Below are 10,668 nucleotides of genomic sequence, written 5' to 3'. Positions count from 1 at the left end.
CTGCCTCGGAGCGGGCGGCTGCTCGGTTCTCTGACAAACTGGAAGCAGAATCGTGTGAAGTCCCCGCTCTTGGCAGGAGATTTTTAGCAATAAGTAGCAGCTTTGTGAGGAATATCCTTTGCCAGGGGACCATCAGCCAGGGAGCAGTGGGATTCTTAGGTTTTTAATGGACTTTTAATAAGTAGGCCACAATGATAATCTTGACACCAGGGTAGCTTTATTTCTACGTGTAATTATCTCCACTTCTCTCTCAAGCTCCCCGCAGCCTCCGAGAGCAAATAAGACCACCAACCTCTCCGTGAGAAAAGGAGCAAGAAAACAGCATAGGGCCACTTGAAATGCTATTTGTATCAGACTTCATCCGCTCCTCTCATCCCACATAAAAGCCAACCTCTCCTCCCCTCCTCTAAATCAATTAAATCTCACTTTTAGCATTTAACCGCTTGAACCCTCACCAGCAGGAACATCCGTGCTCGGAGCACGGGCAGTGCTGGGAATGTGGTGCCACATCTCCCAGTGCCGCAGGAAGAGTTCGCAGCCCCAGCTCCTCCCTGTACCCTGCCTGTCCCCACGCTGGCTCACTTCTGAAGAGACTCACTAAGCAAAAATCCCACCAGGAGCATCCCTCCAGATCTGCCAGTATTTAACCTCTCCCATGCTGGTCCGTGCAGCCATACGCTGACCCAGCCTGGCCTGGGAAAGCAGGTCTCAGCAGCATCGCCCTTAAAGGAGGCACTGGCTCCCCAAAGCAGGGTTCCGGGGTGCAAAGGAGATGTTTCACCACTCCCACCAGCTCCTAGCAGGATTTTTACAAAACATTTTCCCTTCGTTACCTGAAAATTCACCCTAAAAGGACTCTCTCCCCTCACAGCCTCCCTCCGTGGCACGGACCCACCTGTGGTGCCCTGCCAGCCCCTGCTGTCTCCCCTCCACAGCAGCACGTCCTTCCCCAGCCTGCACACAGGCTCTTCCAGCACTCCTCCCCATGCAGCTTCTCAAGAAACGGATGCAAGAGACGTGGGGAAATACCAGCAGTACTGCAGCACCTCAAGACCCTCCAAGATCTTTGGGGAGTGCTGCTCCGCACCTCTCTCCTACTGCTACTTCTTCTTAAGAGCTCTTGGCTCTTAAAGCTTGTCTGAACATCCCACCATCCACCTGAGCATCCAACAGTCACAAGAAACATTCACTGCTTCACTTTCCTTCCAGAATCGCGGATCTGACCCTTCTTCCAAAAATCAGTAACATTCTGGTCGGGCTCTGCTGCAGCGGAGGTGCAGTCTGCTCCCCTCGGAGCCCAGCAAACTTTGCCTCTGAATGATTTACAGATATTGCTGTCCCCTACTTTATTATGGTCGATACAGCAAGTCCCTATTTCCAAAGGCTGGCACTGAACGAGACTCGCAACAGCAGCACACTGGACCAGACTCATCAGCGAGGGTGAGCATCGTGGAGAATCCTGCAGCTCGCAATGCTTTGGGTACTTTTAAACACCAAAATACAAATAGTACCTGCTGGGTGCAGGACGGGCAGGTCCGCGGCCGCGGGAGTAGGTCGGCAGATGCAGAGCAGCGCGTCAGATTGCCTCTCTCCCTCCACACTTGTTCCTCGCTCAGCTTAACTTTGAAACCAGAATGAGCTATGCTAAACGTCTCCGCCACTAACAAGAAACAAATGTGGCCTCATGTTCTAGTTGCTGTGATCTAACAAAACAGACCATGGTAAACACTATAAAAATGTACTGGAGGGAACCACCCCGTGTTTGCTGGGAGAGGGACTGGATAATCTAACAGGGCTTTATCCATTTCTAATGTCTCTAAAAAAAAAAAAGGGAAAATTGGGTCCCGTCCATGACATTCGTCATGTGCTAGCTATTCTAATGTCTTAATGCTGCAGAAATCAAATTGGAGCGAGGCTACCTATCTGCCTCCCAATCGGGATCTAGACCCAAGTGCTGCTTTTTACAGCCATGCAGCGTGAGGAGCTGCTGATGTCAGTGGTGGCATGGGCCAGACCAGTCTTCCATCCCTATCCCCACGTTATCTGGAGAGATACTCCCTTTGAGGTCACCTCTCTCCCTCATGACATGTAGAATGGTTCACTTCGTGGACCTGGAGATCCACCAGCTGGACCTTCCCCTGGCTGAAAGCATTCATGGGGACAAAGGACTGCCCAGAAGGTCAGCACTTATCTGGGTAGCTGGGTATTGTGGTATCAGGAGCCCCACTGGCATGGTCACGTCTAGATTTGTATCTTGGCCAAGGTAACAGCAAGGGTTGATTCAGTCACCTACCCCCAGGCACCTCATGGTGCCCTAGGTACCTGCCCGGCCCTTAACCAAACGGTTAAGGGTCTCCTCTAGCTTCAGCGCCAAATCTGCCATCCTCCATGGGGATCTCAGACACCCTCCAGTGCTTCAGACAGAGTTGTACGCCCCTGCTCAGGTGGTCACCAGAAAGCACTCCCACTCAAGCCATTCTTTTTCCATACCTTTGCCCGTAGGAAGAGCTTTGGGCAGGCTCTGCGAGGCAGGAGCATCCCCACCCAGCTCCCAGTCCTACCCCTGGCACACCGGCTGCTGTCTCCAGAGGGCAGGGAGAAACAGGCCCTGCTCAGTTCTTGCACAGAGCTGCCCGGGCAACCCCGCGCCACTCCTAACCCCTGGCCAGGTTTTCTGCATTCACTCCATCCCATTTTTCAAGCATCTTGTGTTTGTTGTTTGCTTTTTTAAAGCTACTGTGACCTTGGCATGGGGTCGGACAAACATCAACTGCCAGAAAACAGCATGTTCTGAAAAGCTACGCCGAGCAAAACCACAGCCCATCGCAGTCTGCAAGCAAGATGCCCATCTGGGGAGGGGAGAAAAGCAGCATTTGGGGTGCCCAGAGAAAGTGCTGCTGAGAAACTGCACGTGCAAAGCACTGCAGCTCCTTGCTCAGCCCGAGGGACGACGTTCCCGCGCGCTCCGCCAGCTCTTACCTGGCTCTTCCCGCGGCGCCGGTAATTCCTTCTCACAAGGTTTTTGTAATTCTCATTCTTCTTGGTCAGGTAGTAATAGAGGACGCAGTCTGCCACCGTCTGCAACGACAGGGGAAAGTCAGGGAGCAGAAGGTCCCATCCCCTCGCACCGTCGGGGCGCAGACTTCCAGGAGCAGCGCTCAGGCCCTGCCATCGCCAGGTCTCCTGCTGCTTCTGAAGACCTGCAGCCCAGACGGGCTTCTCCGCACCTCCCTCCCAAAGCCCGTCAGCGGAGCTGGAAGAGGGGGACAGCACACGTTGTCCTAGTGAAGAGGCTCAGCTCTTCCAAGCGACAGGCCAGGGCCATCCTGCAGGCAGGCCGAGACGGCGAAGGGGGTGCGGAGCAGGGAGCACCCCACGCTGGAAGCATGGCGGGGGAAGGGCTGACCCCAGATGACTGTAGCAACCAAAGGCAGAAGAACGAGAGCCGCCTGTCACCCTCTGTTGCAGTCCTGCCAGGCACAACCTGCCACACGACTGTCAGCTAGTGTTAGTTCCAGCCGCTAAGCTCGCTGGCTCAAGCACGCACAGTGTTCTGGTGGACTGGCTGAGATCTCGGCGCTCAGGAGCCACCATCCCAACCCCAACTCTAGCAGCCGGCTCCACGAGCACCGCCCCGGATTGAACACGTCCCGAAAACAATGAGCCGCGGCTGGGACGTATCCTGCTCTTGAACAGCACGGACCATGCCGCGCTGGGAAATGTCCTTTGTTGAACTGGGTGGGCTCCTGAACACTGGTCTTGGGCTACACTGTCACAAACAGGATGAGCGGCTGCATGAACAGAAATAATCCCACAGAGCTGTCATGCCTGCAAGCGCCCAGGAGCTGGGTGCTGCTGCGTGCTCCCGGGGGTGCCCGGGGGCTGCGTTCACCCTATCCCCGTGCAACGAGTGGAACCATTTGCAAAAACAGATTGCAACTTTTAAAGTGTTAATTGGATCTCTTTCTAATCTAGCCCTGGTTATACACACACACGCGAACACAAGAACTTACAGTCATCTGTTCCAAGGGCTAAGATCACTATTTTTTTATAATGCAATTTAAAAATCTATTAATTCATTACATTGAGCCATACTTCGCATCTCTCTCCAACAGGATAATAGATGTGTTCTGTACCATAATTACAGCCTGATTTACAAACGAGTACAAATAAAATTAGAAGACATTTTACAGCTTGGAACACAGGCTGGATTGTGAGCATCATCCAAGTCCCACCGCTTTCGGCTTTAACAAGTGGGAAAGGCTGAACAGAGCCTGGTATCTTACAGCAACCACAGCAGCATGGGGCTGCTGCTGGCCTTTGCTTGCTGCTTTGGACAGAAAGTCGAGGTCTTATAAATTATTTCATCAGCCAGAGTCATGCAGAATCAGAGAATAACCTCGGCTGGAAGGGACATCCTCTGGTCACCCCCCTCCTCGCCCCCTGCCCCGAAAGCAGAGGGGTTTCCCCAGAGCGAGTGGGCGCTGCATGGACAAAACACCGCGTGACATGGGCAGAGGATGCAACCAGCTACACGACCAGGGAAGAAGCAGCTCTCCAGTGTTTCTTGCTCAGGAGAGCACCTGATCGATCGCTGTCCCTCCAGGCCAGGTCTGTCTGGGATCTGCCCATGTGACCTGTCCACAGATGGCACCTGGCTTGCTCAGAGCAGGACCAGAGACTCGCTTGTCCTGCAGAGCTCCTTTTTCAAGCCTTTATTCCATCAACCCAATTAACAGCAAAAAGGAAAAGTTCAAGAAGCAGAACACAGAGGCTTGGGATAGGTCAGGCCCTCCTGCTAGCCAACCATTCCTGAACACTGCGGGGAGGTGGGTGTGCATACAAGACACCAACCCCAACTGCTGGATGAACTGAGACTCAACACCCCCTCCCCGAGCAAAGAGGGGACCCCTCCACTTTGTGCTGGGCAGGCGGGTGCCCACACCCCCTGTGCGACAGCCTGGCTGGTGCAAGATGCCTCCAGGAGATGCTGGGAAGCAGCTCCTCCGGGCAGATCCCGGGGCGGGCTGCAACGCCTTCGCGCCAGGCTGGAAGCGTTCACACATCTCGCAGTGCTGAGCTCCCTGTCTCTCTGCAGCTGAGTCAGTCCCTTGTCTCTGCAGGGAGCCAGGAGGCGCCTGGACCATGCCTGGGGCGCTGAGCCACCACCTCCTACGGGTGCCCAGCACCCGCCGGCTACTCCAGCACCCAAGAGAGTCGTGTGATGGAGAAGAGACAGCGTGAGCAGGTTAAAGCCAGGCAGGGAGGCTTACCTTCCTGTCCAGAAAGGATGCGATCAGGCCAAAGTTCTTCGGATGCTGCATAAACCTGTGGGAGTGAGAGGGAGGGTGTTAGCGTGGGTGCCGGCTCAGACGCTCCTCGCAGCTGGGCTGCCGTGCCCTACACGCGCAGAGCACTGAGGCCAACTCCCCGAGGGACTTAGGGGTTTGAGAAAATATTTGTCTGCTGCTCAGCTTCCCAGAAAGGCAGGAACTTCAAATTTAGCCCAGTGGAGCCAGGCTGGTAGGGAGCTTCGATGTGCAGATGTTCATTGCAGGGCAGAAGAGGGCAGGGGGGCTGGCAGTGCCTGACAGCTGCCCACTGCCCTGCTCCATCTCACAGCCAGCCAGGCCCACACCAATGGCAGGATGGCCACGAAGGGCAGTTGACACCTCAGTATTTGGCAAGGAAAGGGTGAGGAATCGCCGTCAATGGCCAAGCACCATTGCCTTGGAGCGTAGCCAGTGTGTCCCTACCACCCAGCAAGACCCTGAGCCTGGCTGAGCTGTTGGGTGGCTGCAAAGGACAGGAAGGGAAACCCAAACCTCGGGAGGAAACATATTGCTGCCACGTTGCCGAGTTGCTCAAGAGATGCCCAGCGGCACAGCGGCTTGGAGGAACATTGCTGCCTGCCCAGCAATCAGAGGAGCTGTCAGCAATTCACCCGCGGCTCCAGCAGCCCAGAAGGGTGCATCACCCGCTGTGGGGAAAGCTGTCCCTGGGTGCAAAGCCACCTTCTCCAACAAATCCCTTCGCCTAGCTGGTAAGGAAGCACCAAAGGCCAACAAGTCCTTGGCACAAGGTGATTCCGCTGGCAGGAGGACAGTTAACCAGTGCTTCACCAACACGTGGGGAGCCTGGCTCTCGTGCTGGGGCTGGAGCACAGCACTGGCCCCAGCTGAGAGGCCACCACCAGCACAGGCTTTGCACTGGGGAGCCAAGTGGCCAGGATCAGCCCTGCTTGGCACACGCGGCTCTACCAGCTCCCAGGAGCTGACAGCTCTGTGCCCTGGGCAAGCGGTTGGAGGCAAGAGGTGGGTGAGCTGCAGTGTGGGTGCAACGCAGGCACAACATGGTGAGCAGCTCAGTGCCTCCAGGCCTGCTGGTGATTCCCCGGAGGCTGCTGGCTGGAGCTCTCACCTCCCATCTAGGCTGCTCAGCCCTGCTGCCAACACTCGGGGTCAGGGCACCGAGCTGAGCTCAGTGAGGGCCTGACAAACTCCAGCCGCGGGTGCTGTCACCCACGTGCTGACATCCTTCTTGGTGCATCTGGTTTGGGCAGCACTGCACCCAAGAGCCCCATCACCAGCACAGGGGGACCTCATCTTCCCTGCTGCAAGCACAAGGCTTTCGTGGGTGTCAGTGTGGGATGGGGGGATACGGGAGGGTGGACAGTGATGGGAGGATGATGCTCGGGTGCTTACTGGGGACCCAAGTCTCCATGAGCTGTTCTGCCATGAAGTGTTTAGAAGGGCAAAACTTACCCCACCCAGATATAACACAGAGAGTAAGGGAGAACCCCCAAGACACGTGACTAAATAAATATGAAAAAAGAAACCAGAAATGCTAGGACAAAAAAAAAAAAACAAACCCAGAAAAGCAGCTGGGCTGCTTGGACAGACTGGGATCGGCTCCAGAGCTGGCTCGTCACTCGGTGCGCCGCACAAGCCAGAGGCTGACCAAGGGACAGGGTTTTCAAGGCCACGTTATCAATGATGCTAATGCAGTGTTGGGGGCAAGGCAGACAATAATGCCAGTGTTTTGCAGGGGCCAGGCTGTGTCCCGCGACGAGGGACGGATGCTGTGTTCTCACTGCAGCCAGCACGACAGAGCCTCGATGCCTGAGTGGGATCAAGAGGCACCACAGCCACCTCTGCTCCTTCATTGGCAAACCACTGTCCCCTGGGAGCAGGCTAGTGAGGGGCTCTCAACAAAGAGACCTGAAACTCTGTCCAGAAGCAAATCAAATCAGACTTTTCCTCCCCGTTAAGTTTTAATGGCTAAAGTGACTTCAGACCTGGAGCTGGTCAGCCTGGCAGAGCCTGGCTGTTCCCCCCAAGAGCCCTGGTGGCGGATTGGGGCTGAGCAAAAGGTTGCACGAGGTCTTCACAGCATCAAGAAGCAGCCGTCTCTGGGTCATGATGACAGATGACAACTCTGGTTCACCTTAAATACCGGGGACAGAAGCTGCAGCACACCAGGCAGCTCATCTACCTGAACACCAGGCTCAGGCCGAGAGGCAGGGCAGGACTCCCTCGGCCCTCCTTATAGCTCCTAAGTACCAATCTCAAAATGAGCTTCGTGAGAGCCCTGAAATCCAGCTGTATTTATGCCTCCAGCTCTGCATCACCCACGGTGATGACACACAAACCACGGTGCACAGCAGGATGCAAGAGCGGGGTGTGGATTCTTCCAGACCCATTAGCCAGGCACGGCCCCGCCATTAAAGACCAAGTAATTAGCCTTTGCGTCATTTGCGGGCAAGCCTTGCTGTTTGGAGTGTCACATTTCACAGCTAATTAGCAATGAGGATTCTCCTCTACCAAAGGCTTGGAGCCGGTTTGCTTGTTTTGTTCTTTTTCGGTCCATCTTGGCAATTAGTTATTTCAGCTGCAAACAGGAGTCGTCACAAGCAGGGACAGGAGGGATTCCAGCCATGGAGAGGCTTCCAGCACGGCTGGCCATGGGCCTGCTGGTAATCCACGGAGCCGTCCCACCATAGTCTGGAGGCCCGACTAATGCAGCGCTGCTGCAAGGGACAAGGTGGCACCAGCGCACCCACGTACCTCCATGCCCCTCAAGAGCAGCGAGCCCCGGCAGAGCTCATCCTGCTGGAAGCCACACTCCAGCTCTGTTTTTACAGACACACACACCACACTGTGGGCACCAAGGATGCTCCGGTCCTCCATGCAAACATACGTGGGTACCTGCTACGCTACGAGATGCAGAGGAGTCCAGATGCAAGACTGAGCTGGGACCCACAGCTTGGCTGACAGCACAGTGGCAGGCAGGGAAGGGATCGCAACCCCCCAGGTGATCTCAGGTGTTAAAGAGAAGCTGTTCTCAAGCACTGCTTGCACGTGTCTGATGGGGGAATGCATCCATGGAAACAGCAGCTGCTGGCAAATGCTGCAGAGAGCAGGATGGAGCACTGAGGGATGGGCAGCAGCTGGGCGCTGAGCTGAGGGGTTCGGCACAGGCAGGTTGGATGTTGACAGCCCCGAGAATCCCTCTGGACACACAGTGCCCCAAGGACAGGCGCATAAATCCAACAACCTAACGGTGTCTGGAGCACTGAGCCTCACTGGCTTTATCCTTACACTGGCTGATACAACAGGGGATGTAGAAGCAGAACAACTTCCAGTTCTCAACCTGTCCTGAGCAGCAGCTTCCTGCACCTCTGCCCGGGAGCAGGCAGAGCGAAAGCACAGGGGCACCAACGCACCAACCATGTAAAAGGGCCCGAGGGTTCAGCGCAGGTGCCTCACCCCGTGCCCCGGCTGAAGGCCACGCAGCAACTGCGGCTGTGTCTGGGAGGGGAAGACGAGCCTTTGAAATTCATGCTTTAGTGTGCCAGGGCCCCTGCCAAAGCACTGCACGGGCCCTGCCTCGCGCTTCCCAAGGGCTACACGGAGAGCGGGGTGCCGGCTGCACTCACTTTTCCCGGAAGGTCTCCTTCTCCTGCTCACTCCACATGTTCATCACCTGCCGGTCCTTGTACACCTTCATGGGGTCGTCCATGAGGCCGTTCATGTTGATGAATTTAATGCGCTGCTGGTCAGCATCGTAGAGCATGGGCGGGATGACGGCGAGCTGGCGCATCTGCTTCTCCAGGTTCTTTGGGGAAAGCAGAGAGAACAGTTGGTCAGCACCACGGGCCTGCAAGGACTGCAGCAGACAGATGTTTGAGAGGAAAGGACAGGCGGAGGAACAGGAGAATTCAAAAGCAAGCGCTAGACAGCTTTATTGCTAGAGTAATTGTAAATTAAACGCTGAAAGAGGCTATCGCTGTCAGCCAGGAAACAATTAATCTTTCATTTTGAAATAAAAGGCTTTAAGGTACTGTGCGGAAACGTCTGACTTAAGCAAAACAGCTCCTGATCACAAGAGACAAGTCACAGCAGTGGTGGCACAGGGAGCACAAACCCCTGCCCAGCCATCAAACCCGCGGCCGTGTGGAGGTTCAGCCCCCAGGTCAGCGCTGCAAAGCTTTCTGAAAGAGTGGGCAGAGGGAGACGTCGTGTTCCCCTTCCACGGGAAAACTGGGTACTGTCCCAGGAGCTTCAAATGTCACCGTAACGCAGCTGTTTTTCCTTTCTTTCCTCTTACTGCAACACCCTGGGACATAATCTGATGCCTTTACTCATCCTATTCAAGCACAAAGTTCACCCAGAGCCCTGGCTCATGTCAGGACAGGACAGACTGGGCACACTGGTTTCCTTAAGTATTTGCAAGAGAGTGGCCAACGCAAGATCTCACATGTGCAGCCTCTGCCTGAACACCGGGACTGTCCCTTCAGAGGAGCTGCTGGTGGTCCTCCCACACAGGTTCACCCTGCGGGGATGGAGGGATGCTCTGGCCACCCTCTTTCCTTTGCTAGCAGTGCTGTCTCTCCGAGTCCTCCCTGTCACTTGGTATGGCACTGGTCAGACCGATCCCTTGACCCAGGAAGGCCAGGTCTCAAGCGCTGCTATTTTAATTTACAATCAGCCAGCAGTTCCTTGGATAACAGTGATGTCCGACCCTTGCAGCAAGCTGCCAACCCAGGCCTGCCCAGCACCGTTCTGCTTCCCACAGCGACCGGGCAGACCCAACCTCCTCTTCCTAAAACACAGCTCTCTGCACAGACACAGATGTTTCCACTCATTTCATCACATTCCTCATCCTCACTAGGACATCTCCCATTTAGCAGCCGGCTGCTTCGATACCCTGGGGGTGTCATCTCATCGTGGGAGGTCAGGGACAGCTCTCAGGCACAGCACAGATCCCGACAACCACGGACCACCCCAGCTAAAAGGAGAAAGCCCCTGGGCAGAGCCGTGGCAGGCAGGGAGGCAGCTGGCAGCAGCACCGCCTGCAGCTGGGAGCACAGGGCCTCTCCCTTCGCCTGGCAGGGTCTTGGGGTTACCCTGGGGGTGTCATCTCATCGTGGGAGGTCAGGGACAGCTCTCAGGCACAGCACAGATCCCGACAACCACGGACCACCCCAGCTAAAAGGAGAAAGCCCCTGGGCAGAGCCGTGGCAGGCAGGGAGGCAGCTGGCAGCAGCACCGCCTGCAGCTGGGAGCACAGGGCCTCTCCCTTCGCCTGGCAGGGTCTTGGGGTGCTGAGCGCTGTGGATACGCCCCGCCGGCGGGCAGCCCGCCCGGCATCCTCCCCAGCACACCG

The 10,668-nt window shown here is 55.9% G+C and overlaps 1 protein-coding gene across 1 annotated transcript in view; it reads right to left on the bottom strand.

Moving 5' to 3' along the window:
- Positions 1 to 2,979: 2,979 nt before the first annotated feature.
- LOC104497365 (nuclear receptor corepressor 2-like) overlaps positions 2,980 to 10,668 on the bottom strand; it is a gene marked incomplete at both ends in the record, with an annotated part of 33,710 nt that continues 26,021 nt past the window's right edge. Inside the window, 3 exons of the mRNA XM_010140605.1 lie at positions 2,980 to 3,078; positions 5,274 to 5,328; positions 8,939 to 9,117. Coding sequence (XP_010138907.1) covers positions 2,980 to 3,078; positions 5,274 to 5,328; positions 8,939 to 9,117 — 333 coding nt within the window. The remainder of the gene's footprint in view (positions 3,079 to 5,273; positions 5,329 to 8,938; positions 9,118 to 10,668) is intronic.

Source organism: Buceros rhinoceros, unplaced genomic scaffold, assembly GCF_000710305.1.
Source record: "Buceros rhinoceros silvestris isolate BGI_N320 unplaced genomic scaffold, ASM71030v1 scaffold10347, whole genome shotgun sequence".
NCBI classification, from domain to species: domain Eukaryota; kingdom Metazoa; phylum Chordata; class Aves; order Bucerotiformes; family Bucerotidae; genus Buceros; species Buceros rhinoceros.
This window is presented reverse-complemented; position numbering and strand designations above follow the sequence as displayed.